The sequence below is a fragment of the Delphinapterus leucas genome, chromosome 13, assembly GCF_059928025.1.
Source record: "Delphinapterus leucas isolate spDelLeu-1000000601 "Yukka" chromosome 13, BTC_Dleu_Yukka2, whole genome shotgun sequence".
NCBI lineage: Eukaryota > Metazoa > Chordata > Mammalia > Artiodactyla > Monodontidae > Delphinapterus > Delphinapterus leucas.
In genome coordinates, this window is record NC_143141.1 from 76,164,946 (window position 1) to 76,187,170 (window position 22,225).

General features: G+C 38.1%; 1 protein-coding gene across 6 annotated transcripts in view; it reads left to right on the forward strand.

Moving 5' to 3' along the window:
* The window catches only part of ATAD2B (ATPase family AAA domain containing 2B), a 187,883-nt gene that overhangs the window by 140,124 nt on the left and 25,534 nt on the right, over window positions 1-22,225 (forward strand). For all 6 annotated transcript variants that reach the window (XR_016395309.1, XM_089922466.1, XM_089922468.1 and 3 more), the window contains 5 exons: window positions 9,859-9,981; window positions 13,075-13,212; window positions 16,907-17,590; window positions 20,145-20,272; window positions 20,582-20,710. Coding sequence is in view for 5 of the 6 variants with exons in the window: in XM_089922466.1 (XP_089778592.1) it covers window positions 9,859-9,981; window positions 13,075-13,212; window positions 16,907-17,590; window positions 20,145-20,272; window positions 20,582-20,710 (1,202 nt within the window). In the remaining variant the exon portion in view is untranslated. The remainder of the gene's footprint in view (window positions 1-9,858; window positions 9,982-13,074; window positions 13,213-16,906; window positions 17,591-20,144; window positions 20,273-20,581; window positions 20,711-22,225) is intronic.

The following is a 22,225-nucleotide window of genomic DNA, read 5'->3' on the forward strand; positions in this document are numbered from 1 at the left end:
TCCTGAAAGGGACCCACACATATAGAGTCAGTGGCATTTTGACAAAGGTACAAAGTCAGTACAGTGGAGAAAGTAGTCTTTTCAACAAACAGTGCTAGAACAATTGGATATAAGTATGCCAAAAAAAAGACCTCTTATCTATATAAAGAATCTCAATGGATAATATACCTTAAATATAAAAGCTATCTTGTATCCAGACTATTAAAAGAATTCTCAGAATTTAATAATAAGGGACTTCCCTGGTGGCACAGTGGTAAAGAATCTGCCTGCCAATGAAGGGTATATGGGTTCGAGCCCTGGTCTGGGAACATCCCACATGCAGTGGAGCAACTAAGCCCAAGCACCACAACTACTGAGCCTGCACTCCAGAGCCTGCGAGCCGCAACTACTGAGCCCGCATGCCACAACTACTGAAGCCTGCATGCCTAGAGCCCATGCTCTGCAACAAGAGAAGCCACCACAATGCGAAGCCCGCGCATTGCAATGAAGAGTAGCCCCCCGCTTGCCGCAACTAGAGAAAGCTGACGTGAAGCAACGAAGACCCAATGCAGCCATAAATAAATAAATAAGTTTATTTAAAAATTTAATAATAAGAAAACCCAATTAAAATAATAGGTATAAGATTTGAAGACACTTCACCAAAGATGATGTACAAAGGGAAAATAAGAACATGAAGGTATACTCAGCTTCATTAATCTTTAACAAAATGCAAATCAAAAGCATAATAAGATACCACTAAACACCTATAAGAATGTCTAAAATTAAAAAGACTGATCATACCAAGTGTTGACACTTGGAACTGGAATATAGGGATATAAAATGGTACAACTTTGAAAAAGCTTGGCAGTTTTAAGATTGTTAAACATACATACACCCATTGTTGAGCTAGCCATTCCACTCTTAAATATTAACTCAAGGGAAATGAAAGCATATGTCCATATAAAGACTTGTTCATGAATATTTATGTAACATTGTTTATAATTGCCAAAACCCAGAACCATCCCTAATGTCCATCAACATGTGAATGGATAAATTGTATTATATCCAATAGTGGAATACTACTCAGCAATAAAAAGGAATGGAGTGTTGATCATACAATACAATAGCTATTTTTATTATTTTTTTAAAAAATTAATTTTTAATTGAAGTGTAGTTGCTATACAGTATTATATAAAACAATAGGTATTAATGTCAAAATAATTATGGCAAGTAAAAGAATCCAGACAAAAAAAGAATATATACTTTATAACCCCATTTATATATGTATTTATAAATATGTTAGAATTATATATACATTAATATATAGAGATATATATGCGATTCATATCTATTATAGTGTACATAATTCTAGAAAATATGAAGTAATTTATGGTAACAGTAAACAGACCTGTGGTTCCCTGGGAATGGAGGGTTGTGTAAAGAGTGAAAGGAAGGATGACAGAGGGGCACAAGGAGACTTTTGGTGTTGGTGGATATATTCATTATCTTGATACAATGATGATGTTATGGATTTGTACTTAGGTCAAAGCATATCACAATGTATACTTTAAATATGTGCAGTTTATTATATGTCTCTTATGCCATAATCTTTTTTCTTTTTTTTAAGGCTTAGGGAAGTACAAAATTTTAAATAATAAATACAGATTACACATTGTGGCTTTTGGTCATAAATTGTCGAGATCTATATTCATTTGCCTACATATCTCCACTTGGATTTTTTTTTTTGAATTATATTTTATTTATTTTTTTATACAGCAAGTTCTTATTAGTCATCAATTTAATATACATCAGTGTATACATGTCAATCCCAATCTCCCAATCACACCCCCACCCCCACCCGCTGCCGCTTTACCCCTTAGTGTCCCTACGTTTGTTCTCTACATCTGTGTCTCAATTTCTGTCCTGCAGACTGGTTCATCTGTACCATTTTTCTAGGTTCCACATATATGCGTTAATATACGATATTTGTTTTTCTCTTTCTGACTTACTTCACTCTGTATGACAGTTTCTAGATCCATCCACATCTCAACAAATGACCCAATTTCGTTCCTTTTTATGGCTGAGTAATATTCAATTGTATATATGTACCACATCATCTTTATCCATTCGTCTGTCAGTGGGCATTTAGGTTGCTTCCATGACCTGGCTATTGTAAATAGTGCTGCAATGAACATTGGGGTGCATGTGTCTTTTTGAATTATGGTTTTCTCTGGGGGTATGCCCAGTAGTGGGATTGCTGGATCATATGGTAATTCTATTTTTTAGTTTTTTAAGGAACCTCCATACTGTTCTCCATAGTGGCTGTATCAATTTACATTCCCACCAGCAGTGCAAGAGGGTTCCCATTTCTCCACACCCTCTCCAGCATTTGTTTGTAGATTTTCTGATGATGCCCATTCTGACTGGTGTGAGGTGATACCTCATTGTAGTTTTGATTTGCATTTCTCTAATAATTAGTGATGTTGAGCAGCTTTTCATGTGCTTGTTGGCCATCTGTATGTCTTCTTTGGAGAAATGTCTATTAAGGTATTCTGCCCATTTTTGGATTGGGTTGTTTGTTTTCTTAATATTGAGCTGCATGAGCTGTTTATATATTTTGGAGATTAAACCTTTGTCCGTTGAGATTCGTTTGCAAATATTTTCTCTCATTCTGAGGGTTGTCTTTTTGTCTTGTTTATGGTTTCCTTTGCTGTGCAAAAGCTTTGAAGTTTCATTAGGTCCCATTTGTTTATTTTTGTTTTTATTTCCATTACTCTAGGAGGTGGATCAAAAAAGATCTTGCTGTGATTTATGTTAAAGAGTGTTCTGCCTATGTTTTCCTCTAAGAGTTTTGTAGTGTCCAGTCTTACATTTAGGTCTCTAATCCATTTTGAGTTTATTTTTGTGTATGATGTTAGGGAGTGTTCTAATTTCATTCTTTTACATGTAGCTGTCCAGTTTTCCCAGCACCACTTATTGAAGAGACTGTCTTTTCTCCATTTTATATCCTTGCCTCCTTTGTCATAGATTAGTTGACCATAGGTGCCTGGGTTCATCTCTGGGCTTTCTATCTTGTTCCTATGATCTCTGTTTCTGTTTTTGTGCCAGTACTGTATTGTCTTGATTACTGTAGCTTTGTAGTATAGTCTGAAGTCAGAGAGTCTGATTCCTCCAGCTCTCTTTTTTTCCCTCAAGACTGCTTTGGCTATTTGGGGTCTTTTGTGTCTCCATACAAATTTTAAGATTTTTTGTTCTCGTTCTGTAAAAAATGCCATTGGTAATTTGATAGGGATTGCATTGAATCTGTAGATTGCTTTGGGTAGTATAGTCATTTTCACAACATTGATTCTTCCAGTCCGAGAACATGGTATATCGCTCCATCTGTTTGTATCATCTTTAATTTCTTTCATCAGTGTCTTACAGTTTTCTGCATACAGGTCTTTTGTCTCCCTAGGTAGTTTTATTCCTAGGTATTTTATTCTTTTTGTTGCAATGGTAAATGGGAGTGTTTCCTTAATTTCTCTTTCAGATTTTTCATCATTAGTGTATAGGAATGCAAGAGACTTCTGTGCATTAATTGTCTATCCTGCAACTTTACCAAATTCATTGATTAGCTCTAGTAGTTTTCTGGTGGCATCTTTAGGATTCTCTATGTATAGTACAATGTCATCTGCAAACAGTGACAGTTTTACTTCTTCTTTTCCAATTTGTATTCCTTTTATTTCTTTTTCTTCTCTGATTGCCTTGGCTAGGACTTCGAAAACTATGTTGAATAATAGTGGTGAGAGTGGACATCCTTGTCTTGTTCCTGATCTTAGAGGAAATGCTTTCAGTTTTTCACCATTGAGAATGATGTTTGCTGTGGGTTTGTCATATATGGCCTTTATTATGTTGAGGTAGGTTCCCTCTATGCCCACTTTCTGGAGAGTTTTTATCATAAATGGGTGTTGAATTTTGTCAAAAGTTTTTTCTGCATCTATTGAGATGATCATATGGTTTTTATTCTTCTGTTTGTTAATATGGTGTATCACATTGATTGATTTGCATATATTGAAGAATCCTTGCATCTCTGGGATAAATCCCACTTGATCATGGTATGATCCTTTTAATGTGTTGTTGGATTCTGTTTACTAGTATTTTGTTGAGGGTTTTTACATCTATATTCATGAGTGATCTTGGTCTGTAATTTTCTTTTTTTGTAGTATCTTTGTCTGGTTTTGGTATCAGGGTGATGGTGGCCTCGTAGAATGAGTTTGAGAGTGTTCCTTCCTCTGCAGTTTTTTGGAAGAGTTTGAGAAGGATGGGTGTTAGCTCTTCTCTAAATGATTGATAGAATTCACCTGTGAAGCCATCTGGTCCTGGACATTTGTTTGTTGGAAGATTTTTAATCACAGTTTCAATTTCATTACTCTTGATTGGTCTGTTCATATTTTCTATTTCTTCCTGGTTCAGTCTTGGAAGGTTATACCTTTCTAAAAATTTGGCCATTTCTTCCAGGTTGTCCATTTTATTGGCATAGAGTTGCTTGTAGTAGTCTCTTAGGATGCTTTGTATTTCTGCGGTGTCTGTTGTAACTTCTCCTTTTTCATTTCTAATTTTATTGATTTGAGTCCTCTCCCTCTTTTTTCCCGATGATTCTGGCTAATGGTTTATCAATTTTGTTTATCTTCTCAAAGAACCAGCTTTTAGTTTTCTTGATCTTTGCTATTGTTTTCTTTGTTTCTATTTTGTTTATTTCTGCTCTGATCTTTATGATTTCTTTCCTTCTGCTAACTTTGGGTTTTGTTTGTTCTTCTTTCTCTAGTTCCTTTAGGTTTAAGGTTAGATTGTTTATTTGAGATTTTTCTTGTTTCTTGAGGTAGGCTTGTATAGCTGTAACCTTCCCTCTTAGAACTGCTTTTGCTGCATCCCATAGGTTTTGGATCATCGTGCTTTCATTGTAATTTGTCTCTAGGTTTTTTTTTGTTGTTGTTGTTTTTTTGCGTTACGCGGGCCTCTCACTGTTGTGGCCTCTCCCGTTGCGGAGCACGGGCTCCGGACGCGCAGGCTCAGCGGCCATGGCCCACGGTCCCAGCCGCTCCACGGCCCGTGGGATCCTCCCAGACTGGGGCACAAACCCGTGTCTCCTGCATCGGCAGGCAGACTCTCAACCACTGCGCCACCAGGGAAGCCCCTCTAGGTATTTTTTGATTTCCTCTTTGATTTCTTCAGTGATCTCTTGGTTATTTAATAACGTATTGTTTAGTCTCCATGTGTTTGTGTGTTTTACGTTTTTTTCCCTGTAATTAATTTCTAATCTCATAGCGTTGTGGTCATAAAAGACACTTGATATGATTTCAGTTTTCTTAAGTTTACTGAGGCTTGTTTTGAGACCCAAGATGTGATCTATCCTGGAGAATGTTCCGTGCACACTTGAGAAGAAAGTGTAATCTGTTTGGGGATGGAATGTCCTATAAATATCAATTAAATCTATCTGGTCTGTTGTCATTTAAAGCTTCTGTTTCCTTATTTATTTTCATTTTGGATGATCTGTCCATTGGTGTAAGTGAGGTGTTAAAGTCCCCCACTATTACTGTGTTACTGTCGATTTCCTTTTTTATAGCTGTTAGCAGTTGCCTTATGTATTGAGGTGCTCCTATGTTGGGTGCTAATATATTTATAATTGTTATATCTTCTTCTTGGATTGATCCCTTGATCATTATGTAGTGTCCTTCCTTGTCTCTTGTAACGTTCTTTATTTTAAAGTCTATTTTATCTGATATGAGGATTGCTACTCCAGCTTTCTTTTGATTTCCATTTCTATGGAATATCTTTTTCCATCCCCTCACTTTCGGTCTATACATGTCCCTCGGTCTGAAGTGGGTCTCTTATAGATAGCATATATATGGGTCTTGTTTTTGTATCCATTCAGCAAGCCTGTGTCTTTTGGCTGGAACGTTTAATCCATTCACATTTAAGGTAATTATCGATATGTATGTTCCTATGACCATTTTCTTAATTGTTTTGGGTTTGTTTTTGTAGGTCCTTTTCTTCTCTTGTGTTCTCCACTTAGAGAAGTGCCTTTAGCATTTGTTGTAGAGCTGGTTTGGTGGTGCTGAATTCTCTTAGCTTTTGCTTTTCTGTAAAGCTGTTGATTTCTCCCTGGAATTTGCATGAGATCCTTGCTGGGTAGAGTAATCTTGGTTGTAGGTTCTTCCCTTTCATCACTTTAAGTATATCATGCCACTCCCTTCTGGCTTGTAGAGTTTCTGCTGAGAAATCAGCTGTTAACCTTATGGGAGTTCCCTTGTATGTTATTTGTCATTTGTCCCTTGCTGCTTGCAATAATTTTACTTTGTCTTTAATTTTTGCCAGTTTGATTACTATGTGTATCGGCATGTTTCTCCTGGGTTTATCCTCCCTGGGACTCTCTGCGCTTCCTGGACTTGGGTGGCTATTTCCTTTCTCATGTGAGGGAAGTTTTCAACTCTAATCTCTGTAGATATTTTCTCGGGTCCTTTCTCTGTCTTTTCTCTTTCTGGGACCCCTATAATGTGAATGTTGTTGCATTTAATGTTATCCCAGAAGTGTCTTAGGCTGTCTTCATTTCTTTTCATTCTTTTTTTCTTTATTCTGTTCTGTGGCAGTGAATTCCACCATTCTGTCTTCCAGACCACTTATCCATTCTTCTGCCTCAGTTATTCTGCTATTGATTCCTTCTAGTTTATTTTTCATTTCAGTTATTGTATTCATCTCTGTTTGTTCTTTAATTCTTCTAGTTCTTTGTTAAACATTTCTTGCATCTTCTCAATCTTTGCCTCCATTCTTTTTCTGAGGTCCTGGATCATCTTCACTATCTTTATTCTGAATTCTTTTTCTGGAGGGTTGCCTATCTCCACTTCATTTAGTTGTTTTTCTGGGGTTTTATCTTGTTCCTTCATCTGGTACATAGCCCTCTGCCTTTTCATCTTGTCTGTCTTTCTGTGAATGTGATTTTTGTTCCACAGGCTGCAGGGTTGTAGTTCTTCTTGCTTCTGCTGTCTGCCCTCTGGTGGATGAGGCTATCAAAGAGGCTTGTGCAAGTTTCCTGATGGGAGGGACTGGTGGTGGGTAGAGCTGACTGTTGCTCTGGTGGGCAGAGCTCAGTAAAACTTTAATCCACTTGACTGCTGATGGGTGGGGCTGGGTTCCCTCCCTGTTGGTTGTTGGGCCGGAGGCGACCCAAGACTGGAGCCTACCTGGCTCTTTGGTGGGGCTAATGGCGGACTCTGGGAGGGCTCACGCCAAGGCATACTTCCCAGAACTTCTGCTGCCAGTGTCCTTGTCCCCATGGTGAGCCACAGCCACCCCCGCCTCTGCAGGAGACCCTCCACCACTAGCAGGTAGGTGTGGTTCAGTCTCCCCTGGGGTCACTCTTCCTTCCCCTGGGTCCCGATGGGCACACTACTTTGTGTGTGCGCTCCAAGAGTGGAGTCTCTGTTTCCCCCAGTCCTGTCGAAGTCCTGCAATCAAATCCCACTAGCCTTCAAAGTCTGATTCTCTAGGAATTCCTCCTCCAGTTGCCGGATCCCAGTTTGGGAACCTGACGTGGGGCTCAGAACCTTCACTCAAGTGGGTGGACTTCTGTGGTATAAGTGTTCTCCAGTCTGTGAGTCACCCACCCAGCAGTTATGGGATTTTTTTTTTTTACTGTGATTGCACCCCTCCTACCGTCTCATTGTGGCTTCTCCCTTGTCTTTGGATGTGGGGTATCTTTTTTGGTTAGTTCCAGTGTCTTCCTGTCAGTGATTGACCAGCAGCTAGTTGTGATTCTGGTGTTCTCGCAAGAGGGAGTGAGAGCACGTCCTTCTACTTTGTGATCTTGGCTCAGGCTCTATTAGATATTTTTTAGTCATGTCAAAACTAAACTCCTTAAACTAGCGCAAATCTCTAACTTCTTTTCCTACTTCCTTTCTAATTATACTGTAGGATTTTTTTTTCCTTTTTTTTTTAATTTTTATTTTTGTAAGCGGTACTTCCATCCTCCCATTTTTCATGCAGGAAGCTAGGGAATCTTCCTTGATGCTTATCTCATCCCCTGCTTTACTACCAAGTTGTGTCATTGAGAACACATTTCAAAGCTGTAGTCTTCCTTTCCTTCACTACCACCACCATTACCTGGTTCAGTTCTCTCTTCTCTTTTCACTAAAAATTTGCCTTCTGATTATACTCCCTGGTTTTATGCTTGACCCTCTCAATCCAGTCTCTAGGGAACAGCCAGAGAGACCTTTCGAAGATGAGCATTTAAATCATGTAATTTCTCTGCTTGGATCTTTTCAATGACTTTTCATTGCTCTTGGGATAAGATCTAAAATCCTTTGAATATGGTCAGATTCCCGTTTGCCTCTTGCTTATTGTGTGCTGATCACTTAGGCTACCTTTCAGTTTCTTAAAATCTCCAAGATCTTTTTACTCCAGAACTTTCTCACATGGTATTTTCTGAACCTGCACTGGTTTTTCCCTTTGTCAGTGGCTACCCCGATGCATGCTTTAAGTCTCAGCTTAAATGCCACTAATTCCGAGAAGTCTTTCCTGACTTGCCCATTCAAAATTGGTATCCACACCAGTATTCTGTAGATTTTCATCATAGCTGTTACAGGTTTTTTGGGGGGTGAGGGAGGGGTAGGAGAAGGTGTTTATATGTGTATATGAGATTATTTGGTAAAATACCTCTTTCCTATACTATCCTGAAAAGCTCCTTGAAAGTGGACACCTGTCTATTTTGTTCACTACTGTGTAGCCATCACCTGACTTACTTCCTGGTACAGTTGACAATATTTATTGAGTGAAAGTTTAGAGAAAATACATTGGAAGGAAATATACCAGTGGATTGCTTTTTGAGTGCTGCATGCTTGTTTTTATAAGATTTCTACAGTGAAATATTAGACTTTCTAATAAGAAAAGTTATAAATAAAATACATCTTTATACTTTTTGTCTTTACTAGAGGTGGAAAAGCAGATGTTATTTTGTGACTTAGATGCTAGTGCTAAATTCTGTTACAAATTAAGTGACCTTGGTATATTAACTTGACTTTTAATATCTTGGAGTTGCACAGCTCTAGGGAGCACTGTTTATGCATATTGTTAGTTAATGAGGACTCCTCTGTTAGTGTAAAGCAGAGACTCTTCTTTTAGTAGCAATTTTAGGTATATAGTTTATCTAGAACAGAGTATGCACTTCTCTCCTAGATCTACCTGCAATTTATGTCATCTTGCATTCTTATCTTAGAGTGCCTTATTGTATTTGTCTGTTCCTGTCACAATTTTTTAATCAGTCACCCTTAATTTAGCATAGTTTTGACCAGTTTTTTCTCGTGGAGAAAATTATGTAAGGTTTTCTGAAATCTCGGTATCTATCCATGGTAGCTCTGGTGCTGGACATACGGTGAATATCCTGTAAATCTTTTAAAAATCTTTATTGAATGTCATACATTTTTGAAAAATATAAAATTAAGCCATATCTTTGAGGTAATGATTTGTTAAGTAGGCTTAGTACTTTGAAGTTCTAAAAGTATAGTTCTCAGAGGATTGTCAACTTGATTGAGTAGCTTATTATATTTATTTTTTGCTCATCATTTAAATGAGCTTGCTTCTTAGCTAGAAATGCTTTCCAGTTTTTTAAATCAATTATTTTGATAAAGCCTTTTTAAAAAAATTTTTGTTGGCTGTGTTGAGTCTGTTGCTCTGCGTGGGCTTTTTCTAGTTGTGGCGAGCAGGGGGCTGCTCTTCGTTGAGGTGCCCAGGCTTCTCATTGCAGTCACAGTTTTATTTAAATGTTTGTGTTCCTTTTCTTTTTAAGATGCCCTTTGTTCATGTTATTTCACTTGTATGTATAATAAATGTATACCAATTTTTTAACAGATAAAATAATTAGGCACAGGGCTTGTACCCTGAAGGACACTGCGCATGCCATCATTGCAGCTGAATTGGATCCAGAATTTAATAAACTCTGTGAAGAAATTAAGGAAGCAAGAATAAAAAGAGGTAAGTTATAGAAGTGAACTTGCTACTGAAGAGTAAGAGGTCATTGAATGGTGTTTCTTTACGGTTGCTGGTATTATGAAAGTGTATTTTGAGGCCCATCCTTAATTTCTGATATGAAAATGTGTCATGTAAATTCTCAAAGATGTTTTAAAATTTTACCTTCTATAACAGTTTTAGTGCAAATTACAGAAATAAAGTACTTCTTAGTGAAATTTCTTTTGCAGGCATATATCTTTAATTATGGATTTCTGTTCTTAAAGGATTTAGATAGGCTTTCATATTTGAAGAGGGTTTATTTTCATCAGTTTATATCTAATACTGATACTTAAAAATGGTTTTTAGGAATACTTCTTTTTTAAACCTGTTGGAATTTATGTGCAATTTTGTTAATATAAACACAGAATTAGCAGATGTGTTTTGTTCGTTCTATATATAATCCTGTCCTTGAGGAACTCACACTTTAGTAGGAGAGAGTAAGTGTAAAACAAATCGAGTATAGTGTGGCATATGTACTGATTGAAGCATGTTCATAGCACAGAGGAGAGACCTCCTGGTAGGAAACCCAGCATTTTGATCAGAGTTTGGGCAATGAATATAGAAGTGTTGTCTCTAGTGAAGTAGAGGAAGGGAGGCAGTGACGGAGAAGGAGGAGGTATTGTAAGCACAGCACACTACGTGTACAGGCACAGAGACGTGAAATAACGTGGTGTATTGGAAGAACTGCAAACTGGTATTGCTAAAGATGTACAGAATGGTGGGAAACAGAGCTCAGAAGGTGAGCTGGGTCCAGGACATTGAAGTTGTGAAGACGCTTTTCTTCTACTGCCTTAGAGAGGCCTTCCCTGGCCACCTAATCTTATTAGGCTCTGGTCACCATAGCACTTGGCATTTTGTTACTGTTGTTGTCTCTCTCCTCCTTATTTAGAATATAAGTGCTGTGAATGTCTTATTCATAGCTCTACTGCAGTCCCTAGAACTATCTCTGGTATACAACAGGCTTTTTATAAATATTTGAATGAATCAATGTCTTGCTAAGGAGCTTGGACTTTATCCTGTAGATCTGTGTTTTTTAAAATGTGTTTGTGTTTATTACCCACATCAGCTTAGAACTACCGAATTAGATTCTCTGGCCGAGAATCTGAAGGCCGAGAAATCTGCACTTCAGAAAACTCAAGTGCTTTTTATGTACACTAAAGTTTGAGAACAATTGCCATAGTCAGTAGGATTCATAGAAGTATTTGAAACAGTGGAATGGATTGGTAAATTGCTTTGGCAGCAGGAAATAGCAAGGTCTCAATGTGGCTCAGTAGGAAGATGAGAGACCAGTTAAAAAGCTGTTGGAGCCAGTTTTGAAAACATTTTGGCAGTTTCTAAAAAGTTAAGCATAATATTTACATATGACCCAGCGATTCTACTCCTAGGGATCTACCCAGGAGAGATGAAAACATATGTCCATATAAAGACTTGTACGTGAATGTTCATAGCAGTATTATTCACAACAATTAAAAACCGGAAACAACCCAAATGTCCGTCAGCTGATGAATGGGTAAACAAAACGGTATAAGGGCTTCCCTGGTGGCGCAGTGGTTGAGAGTCTGCCTGCCGATGCAGGGGACGCGGGTTCGTGTCCCGGTCCGGGAAGATCCCACATTCCGCGGAGCAGCTGGGCCCGTGAGCCATGGCCGCTGAGCCTCCGCGTCCGGAGCCTGTGCTCCGCAACGGGAGAGGCCACAACAGTGAGAGGCCCGTGTACCGAAAAAAAAAAACAAAAAAAAAAAACCAGGGTATATTGTACAGTGACATACTGCTCAGCTATAAAAAGGAATAAGGTACTGATACATGGTACAGCATGGATGAACTTTATAAATGTTATGCTAAGTGAAAGAAGGCAGTCACAAAAGAGCACATATTGCATGATTCTATTTATATGAAATACTCAAAAAAGGCAAGTCTATAGAGACAAAAAGTGGACTAGTGGTTGCCTGGAACAGTTACCTAAATTGGATTGCTGTGTTGATTGCACAGCTCTGTAAATTCACTAAAAATCACTGAATCGTACGCTTAAAATGAGTGATTTTTATGTTGTGTAAATTGTACCTCAATAAAGCTTTTGGTGGGGGGAGGGCTGTTGGAGTAGTCCAGAGTTTTAATTAGTGAAGTGGGAATGAAGGTAGGATTAACATGAGAGAGATGCAGCTGCAGGGGTGGAGGGCATTGTGAAGGAAAGGAAGAGGCAAAATTGGCTGCCATGTTACTGGTTTAATGACTTAAGTAGATGCTAATACCACCAGTAGAGAGAGGGAATATATAAGGACAGGTTTTTTTTGGTGGGAAAAGAGAAACCAGTTATCTTTAATTTGACCTATCTCTAGGATATCCAGTTGGTGATATCAAGTAGGCAACTGATATGAATCAGAAGCTCAAGAGAGTTTTGGACTAAAGATGTAATTTGGGAATAATTATATAATGCCAGTAGGAGCTGAAGGCATGAATATTTGTGGTGGAAGGTGTAGATTAAAGTGAGAAGAAAAGGGATTCCAGAGACAGCCCTCAGAAACGTTTAAGGAAGGCAACATTTAAGGATGGCATAAAAGAAAGAAATCTAGTAAAGAGAATTGAGATGGAATGGTTATTTTTATGAAGATCAGTGCACGAAAACCAAACTTATGCAGTGTGGTGCGACAGCCAGCTAATGTCAGACGGATACAGTTCATATGAATGGGGTTCAGTGGCCCAGTATATGCTTATACTTTCTAAGATGGCAGAAATCATGACTTTTAGACTATATATAATCTTACTGTCTCACAGTCATAAAAATGTGAAATGTATCCCTCTGCAAAGTAAAATGAATAAACACAGGGCCCTTTGGGGATTAAGTGTAAATAAGCATGGCCTGCCATTTTATTTTTATGATTTTATATCTAGTTTCTTTCCCATCTTAAATCAATAGATACTATTTCATCCGAATTACAGACTGTCCAAGTATAATTAATGACTTTAAAATTCAGTTTTGTATTTCAGACTTTTTTTTAACCTTGTTGGTTTATGTAGCTGGAAATATTTAAATAGGTATCGCTTATCTTCTGCTTGCAGGCTTATCGGTAACAGCAGAACAAATAAATCCTCACGGTACTGGAGCTCGAAAGATGGAAACTAGAGTTGAAGAAGCATTTCGGCACAAACAAAGAAATCCAGTGGATATCTGGCACAGCTCTACAAATAAATGTGCATGTGAGTATTTGAGATCATGTTATCCAGTAGTGGGAACAACTGCAAATGAGGCAGATGTGTTAGGAATTGGGCACATATACCAAAGGGCTGCTAAGAGCTTGCGGGGTAAAATGCTGAATCAGAATACATTTCTTTAACCTTATTTGCTTTTCTCTTATCTCCATTCAATGCTTGCTGTTGTAATTGAACTAGATTTGAATATCTTCAGTTTTAAACTTTGGTTTTTAGATAGAGATGTGGAGCCAGTAGATTTTTTTTTTTTTTTGCGGTACGCGGGCCTCTCACTGTTGTGGCCTCTCCCGTTGCGGAGCACAGGCTCCGGACGCGCAGGCTCAGCGGCTATGGCTCACGGGCCCAGCCGCTCCGTGGCACGTGGGATCTTCCCGGACCGGGGCACGAACCCGTGTCCCCTGCATCGACAGGCGGACTCTCAACCACTGTGCCATCAGGGAAGCCCACCAATAGATTTTTTATCCACCCCGCCTCCAACCCCTTGCTGTATGTTATGCAGAATGTTCTTGTTATGGTGGGAAATGGAAACTCCGGCTTAGGAGAGTGACTGAATTGACAGCAGGAAGTTGATTTTTCTGAGAAAAATCTGTGTAGCCTTCTTTAACTGGCTTTGTTTAAGTCAGATGTATTTAGGGGAAAATTCAGTGTTCTGGGTTCTCCTCACTTTTCCTCATTCATGGTGATCTGTAAAATTTCTAAAAGACAAATGTTAATAAACACAGCATCTTCCTAATGTAATCTTTTTTTTTTAACATGTTTATTGGGGTATAATCCTAATGTAATCTTTATGTTTCACTAAAGATAGCCATCTTTGGAAGATATACGCTGTTCTTCTGATATAAAGGTGGTAATTCTGCTCCAACTGTCAGTAAAGATGGCCATAATAAGTTCTTTCACCAGTGGCATTGAATTTGAATGAATGAACCAGACTCAGTTTTTTTTATCTTGTTCTCTTTGTGATAAGTGGCATTCATGTGTGAGAACATTTGAAGGACTTAATGGTGCATTTAGTTCCATGAAACTGATTAAGCTATTTATCCTAGTTGTACCTTGGATCGTGACCTGGATTCTGTGACACAGCACTCTAATTTAAACCTTGAAATCCCTACATTCTCTGCAACTGGTAAAAATATTTACTAACTAAAACACATTGGATACTGGCTTCAAGCAGTTTTAATTTCCTTTAAGTATTAAAATATTGTAATCTACAAATGTGAGTCCTGTTTTCTCTTACCAGTAGATGGCATATGTGACTCATCATTTGTCTGTTTTACATTAAGTTATTACTTAAATCATATGTCTAAATCTCCCTTTGGAAGAGTTGCTTTTCTAAGGTCTTAGTTTTGGAAACAAACTCAGAGATGTTATAAAACTTGATTTTAAAGATTGTGCCTCTAAATGGGCTTTTCACACAAAGCACCCTTGAAAAAGGAAGTGGGTATATTAAAGATTAGTTCTGTAAATATATACTACCACATGCCAGGTGCTGTGGGGATAGAGCAGTGACTAAAACAAAAATCCCTATTCTTGTGGCACGTATATAACCAATTCCTCTTATTTTACCAAAATCATACTAAGCATTAGAAGTGATTATAAAAGGACGGGGGAAATATCTCTAGTTTGACCTCTCCCCAAATAAGAACATTTTCTTTTTCTTAGCTGGGATGAAAGCATTAGAAATAAACTTACTTCAGAAGGGCTCCTAACCTTTGCTTAGGGTATGAGTACATTTTAAGGAGTTGCGCTGGCTCCTGATCAAGCAGGGTCCAGCCTCTCTAGTGCTCCATGGCTTAGTGAGGAAAGAAAAAGGGAACCTCTTGTACCTTTGGTTATTGGAGAATAAGCAAGGACACAATGTCAGGAGTGACTTGTCAGGTAGTAAAACCTAACAGTTCTACATTTTAGAGAAAGAGCAAGCTGAATACTTTTCTTACACTTTTAATGTGGACTGGATTAGTTTTTCATATAAGTAATGGAATGCTTATGAATGCCTATCACTTATAGCCTGTGCTTTTAAATGTAGACTAATATAGAAATTTCATCTCCAGTTACCCTATAACTGTAAATTGTAAAAATAGAAATTAATAGGGGATAAAGGAATGGAGAGATGATGGTAATGATAGTACAGTTTTGAAGGCAAAATAAATTTTGAGCCAAGTGACTAAATAACTTGAATTTTGCAGATGATTTTAGAAACCTTTAGTAGATTTATTCTTAGATGAGAAAGAAGAGTGATAGTTATGACAAAATGTGTCAACACTTGTGAATACCTTGGTGTCTTTACAGAGACTCAGTAAGGATTAAAGATGAAAGGATGGGAAAAGTATGTAAACACACTATATACTGTTGATAGATCACAAGTTCATATTAAGTGCTAGAGTAAAGAAGTGAGGGTTGTCTTAAGACCACATTCCCCTCTATTTGTCTTTCAAAAGCAGTTTTTAAACTGTGGATTAAACAATCTACACTTAGTGGTCTCATATTTGTATTTTCTTTTTAAAATGTCTTTGCCCAGGAAGCTTTCAACATTGACATATTAAAAATATGTATTATCTCTTTTAAAATTAAGCCAGATTTGACATTGCATTTATAGCCTTGGAAAAATATGAATTATTTTTACTCTGATGGCTTTCGACAAACTAATATTTAGAATTTGGTGTTTGACACCAGAAGTGATAGGTCTCTAGCTTAACTAGTTTGCTTTAATAACTTTGTATTTAAATTTCTTTGTGAAAATGTCCCACATTGCAAAATAAAAGTTAACTTTTTATTTAAGGGACAATGGGATCGACTTGTATAACCAGCTACCTTTGATACATACATGGGAAATTAAAGATTCCTGGGTCCATCATTACCTGGAAGTACCAGCTATCTACTCATAAAAGCTCATGATAGTTTCTAACATCTAGGAGTATAGTCCCTACAACTTTTGTAGGTCTCCCGTTTCACATAACTGACCAAATATTTATTTTCATTGTTTGTTAATGTTGTTGCTGCCTTGATAGCAGAGGGCTTAATTTTTCTACATATTTTCAAATAACAACTTTGCAAGAAATTGATCCTGATAGGTGAACCATTTGTGGTAGATGGCTAACAGCTGGCTAACCACATTGTCTATATAACCTTCATAGGGCTTATGTTTCTTCTGGAAGGAGAGGCAGTAGAGATTGCTTTGTCGGGATACCTGTAACTATTCTCTCTTCATATACTGGATCATACTTTAATTTCCTTTCATGGTTTAGAAGCTCTTGGGTGATCTTGCTGACAAAGCACTCATCTTCCTGGTGGAAGTCCAGGGCTATAGCCCCAAACCTTCCAGGCAGCTTGGTAATGTGGTCATTCCTTAAATGTGTGTATAGTACGCTTGGCCCCTGCATGTTAGGAATTAGGAACAGCTATAAAGTAGAATCCAGGGCAGTGGTAAAAAGTGAGTGCTGAGTAAACTCATACAGGAAATAAATGTAAATTCCTTTCATTCTTCAGAGTTCATCCCTGACTTCATGTCCATTTTACTTGTAGTTTGTGAGGATTAGTCAGCATGGATGTCAAGAGCTAAGTAGTTTTTGTCTGTGTGTTACGCTAGTATGGGTTTACTTTCGTTTGGGTCTTATTTAATAAACATTTGTAAAACAAGCATTGCATTCCAGGTTCTACATATCTTTTTCCCTTCTTTGTAAAATAGTTCGAGTTCGGAGAAAATCAAGGCGGCGATCACAGTGGGGTAAAGGAATTATTAAGAAAAGGAAAGTCAATAATTTAAAAAAAGATGAAGAGGACACCAAATTTGCTGACTATGAGAATCATATGGAGGACAGGAAATTGCTAGAAAATGGAGAGTTTGAGGTAAGCACTGACTGCCATGAAGAAAATGGAGAAGAGACTGGAGACTTATCTATGACCAATGATGAATCATCGTGTGACATCATGGACATGGACCAGGGGCGGAGGCTTAACAACGGAGCGGGCACAAAAGAGAACTTTGCATCTACTGAAGAGGAAAGTTCAAATGAGTCTCTACTTGTCAACAGCAGCAGTTCTCTAAATCCAGAACAGACATCTAGGAAAGAGTCTTTCCTTAAAGGAAGCTGTCTAAATGGTGAGGCCTCCACTGACAGTTTTGAAGGAATACCACTTCTGGAGTGTCAGAATGGCAAAGCTGAAGTAGTTTCTTTCTGTGGTAGTGGAGACAAATGTAGTTCTGAACAAAAGAATCTTCTGGAGGACCAGTCAAAAGAAAAACCAGAAGCTTCAAATGAAAATCACGGAGATGATGCTGAGAAACTAGAGGCAGTGGAATGTAGCAATAATGAGAAGTTCGAACCTGGCCCTGATGTGGAGGTTAAAGATGCAGAACTGGATAAAGAAGGTAGAGCTAATGTTTTAAAATTTTTCCTGAAGGTTTTAACTCCAGAGTTAATTAAGCGCATATTTTATCTGGTCCCCAGTAGCAATAGTTGATAAATAATTATACCCCTTTGAGAATCTGTTGCAGTTTTCACCCCTTTGCCTAGAAAAGTGTACACATACATAATAAATTTTGGTGAATGTTTCAGAGGGTTTGTGGTCCAGAATGCATTGCTTACCTGGCTGCTTCCTCTTCTGCCTCCCACCTGATTATCATCCCTGTCCTAATGGATTTATGACTAAAAACTGAGTAGATCCACAAGTGTTAGGAAGATGGATTTCTAACAGAAGGATTATTGGGGGGGGGTGGGGGTGGCTGAGAAGACTTGGATAGTGTAGCAGTATGGTATAGTAAAGTTATATAAACCCACATTAAATTACCACTCCTGTTCATTATAATCATGTGACTCTGAGCTAGTTGCTTATATTCTCCAACCCTGTGTCTTTTATCTTCTAAATTAAACTTCAGAGTGGTGCCACTGCAGGGATTATATAAGTCATGTATATTAATCGCCTCTCCTGGTAATATACTAAGGTATATTCATGCCAGGCAGTCACTGTTAGTTGAATCTGAGGGATGTTTAGTCTAGGAGACTCTATCTATACGACCAGTGGCGGAAGAAAGCAGCAGAATCCTCACTGTCAAAGTTACTTTATTCTCGCAGAGTCAGAGCACTCTGCCCACTCCTGACTTGCTTTGGATATATGATTCTTCTAAGAAGCAGCAGAAAGGGGGCGTTGAGGGTTTCTGGCCCCACTTTGTTGTTTATCGTTATTCTTTAGCCCATAGTGAGATGGGGTGATTTAGAGATCTACTCTGCTCAGTGTACTGAATTTCCTTCTCGAATAAGCACTCTTCTTATACCAGGTTATCTTGAAATTGTATCATGCTCTCTAAATTGTGTGGAGTATATAGTGTTAGCCTGGGATTTGGGCTATGTGAGAAAGGTTTTTTAATGCCAGTTTTTTGAGCCCTCCAGTAGAATTAGAGAGTAGGATGGTATTCAAAGTCTTAGAATTCTTTTAATGGATAAAGAGAGAGGTACGGCTCTTGAATGCTGCCTGTTGAGAATTTTCCTTTTTCTCCAATATTTAATAATAGAAAGCAATTTTAAGAGCGTTATTTATCCTGGGCTATCATATAGACAGAACTTAAAAAAATGTGTTGAAGCTAGAGTTAAGTAATGAATGGGACAGAGTGGGAAGAAGGGGGAGATTCCTGTTATGAGGCAGAATGGATGGGGAGGAGAAGTTCTTTTTAATGCTAGTTCACTATGAGATTTTAGTAAGCTTGCAGAAAAGGTTTAAATGAATATTATGTTCAACTGGTGATCTAAAAGCTTTAAAGATATTTGTTGTGTAAACGCTTTACCTGAAGCTTTCATTTGTAACTGTCAGGGCAATGTAACCTTGTGTAGTGGTTCCTAATTCAGGTTTTTGGGCCTCTAGAAGTCCATGGATGTAATAATGAGGATCCGTATGGTCTTAACAAAACTCCTAGCATATATTAATTGAACTGTAAATAAAGGCTTTCACTCTAAAGGCTTTCTGAAATATAAAATTTCTCTGGGCATATGTTTTTGAAGGCAACATTTTGGTTCATTTATTATGTATCTATATAGCTGGCATTGAGGAAAAGGAATTGTTTAAAGACTTGCGACTAAGAGAACTAATGCAGGAGGGAGGAGGAAGGGTCTCCTTAGTGGCCCTGAGCATGGGCCAGGTCCTGTATAAAGTTCTGAAACAGTCCAAGTTTGTCCTTGTGTTCCTCCCACCTCGGCCTCCTCTAAGAGTGCTCCTGCTTAGGGAGCGTAAGGCTTGATGGTTTACCTGCCCTCCCTACCCATCAGGGTGCCTGACGCTGTCAAGTTACACTCAGCGACCTCACAGTTTCTGTTTTTTCAGTGTGGCTGGTCTCAGCAAGATGTTGGGAGGAAAGTAATTAGATTATACTAATTCACTCTAAGGTAGGAGGATAGGACACTAGACCTTTTGCATTTTTAATGGGTTTATATTTTTAAGAGAAAATTTTGTGTAACACAGGCAGTATAACAGAGAAAAGTAAGACGTTTCAGGCAATGTTGAAGCAAATGTTTTGCATTGGGAGGCAAATATGAGGCAGGTTGGCCTCACTTTGTGTTGGTATCTGCTTTTCTAGGGTGCTTCCTTTCTTCTAGTTCTGAGAGCTCCGAATTTTAACATGGTTATCATACAGAGAATGAAGACAGTTTATAAGTTACTGCTTAGAGCTGCAGATTACTCTTCTCTCCCTTTTAGGGGATATGTTCGTTAGGGTGATACTCTGGTGTGACTTGGCTTTCGTAGTTGTGGTCTAGTTCTCTTTAATCTGGGTTGCTTAGTCTTACACCCCTCAAAAAAATCATTTATTATTTAAAGAATTACACCCTTATTCCAAAAGGATTTGTGGTGGGTAAAAGAATGTATAATTGTTTGTCTGATTTTTCTTAACTTTTATTTGCTGCAGTGCTTTTTTTTTTTTTTTTTTCCAATTGTAGGTGCTTCTAAAGTAAAGAAATACCGTAAGTTAATTTTAGAGCAGGCAAAAACAACAAGCCTGGAACTGGTTCCAGAAGAGCCATCTGAGCCTGTGCCACCTCTTATAGTTGATCATGAGAGATTGAAGGTAAGCTTAGCTCTTCCCAGGCAGTTTTAAATGAATGGAAATAAAGCTAGATTTGATAATCTTTTGCTTTAACCTAGGAATATAGGTACTTCAGGGCTTCTAATGAAAAAGAGTTGTGTGTGTTTTGAGGGGTTTAGAAATATGAGAATGTTCTTGGTAATAAATTAAGCCCTGGAATCTTCTAAACTCAGGTGTCACTATTACACCATAGCATGTGGTGTCTGTTGCCTAGCATCGGAGTGGAACCATTTCAGTTTGAACAATGAAATCAAATTGCATTTTATTCTTTTTTCTTTTAATTTTTCTTAGAAATTGCTTGATTTGTTGGTAGATAAAAGCAACAATCTGGCAGTTGATCAACTTGAGAGATTATATTCTCTTCTTAGTCAGTGCATCTACCGTCACCGTAAAGATTATGACAAATCACAGCTTGTAGAGGTGAGTGCTTATTACTTCATCTGTGGAATAAACAAATATGTGCTTTTACTTGTCCCAAAGAAAAGAGGAAAAAAAAAAGTTATTTTAGTCTAAATCTTTCACCAAGTAACTGAAGAGTGGTTTGAAGATTTAAGACTAGAAGAATCATTAAGAGTTTCAAAAATATACTCTTGGTACCATTTTGTCTCAGAACAGAAGTAATCTGGGATTGTTTGTTTATCAAAACACAGAGATTCATGGTTGGCAAATACACAGATTAGCATTCACAGTTCTCCCCTCCCTTACTTATCACTGACTTGACCGATTAAGCATATATCACTTTGGCCTATTGAATGTGAGCATGGCCTCACAGTCCATGTTACCACTGCTCCCGAGGTGACCACTACTGGTTAAAAGGAGTTGGCGTGGGCCATGAGACTTACTGGCCACCCTATTAATGATTGGAAGAGAACTTAAAAGTCATCTCATTTAATCAAATCTAGTCCTGTGAAATAACCACATGAAGGAGTTGTTGTCCTTGTGCTTAGACACTTTAGAGGTGAACCGTTCGCTTTCTGGACAACTCTGGGCCATAAGAAAGTTTTTTATAAATACGAGCTTATATCTCTATTCATATAATTTACATGATTAAGTCACACTTCTTTTTGCGGTCATCTGAGCAAATAAAATGAATAAGACAAAAGTCTCTGCTCTCAAGAAGTATTTCTAGTATGTTAAAGATTTATGTATAGAGGATGTGATTATTTTGCATGTGTACTAAAGAATATAAGCATACCTTGCTTTACTGCACTGTGCAGATGTTGCATTCTTTGCAAATTGAAGGTTTGTGGCAACATCGCCATTTTCCAGCATAATTTGCTCACTTCGTGCTTCTGTGTTAATAACATTTTGGTAATTCTTGCAATATTTCAAGCATTTTCATTATTGTACTTGTTATGGTGATCAGTGATTAGTGATCTTTTTAAAAAAAATATTTATTTACTTATTTATGGCTGTGTTGGTTCTTTGTTGCTGCACGCGGGCTTTCTGTAGTTGCGGTGAGCGGGGGCTACTCTTCGTTGCGGTGCGCGGGCTTCTCATTGCGGTGGCTTCTCTTGTTGCAGAGCACGGGCTCTAGGCGTGCGGGCTTCAGTAGTTATGGCCCGCAGGCTCTAGAGCGCAGGCTCAGTAGTTGTGTCGCATGGGCTTAGTTGCTCTGCGGCATGTGGGATCTTCCCGGACCAGGGCTCGAACCCATGTCCCCTGCATTGGCAGGTGGATTCTTAACCACTGTGCCACCAGGGAAGTCCCTGTGATTAGTGATCTTTGATGTTATTGCAAAAAGATTATGACTCGCTGAAGGCCCAGATGATGGTTAGCATTTTTTAAAGAAAATTTTTAAAGCATTTAAAAAACTAAGGTGTGTACATTGTTCTTTAGACATAATGCCATTACACAGTATAGTGTAAACATAACTTTTATATGCACCGGGAAACTAAATAATTTGTATGATTTACTTTATTTGCTTTCGTCTGG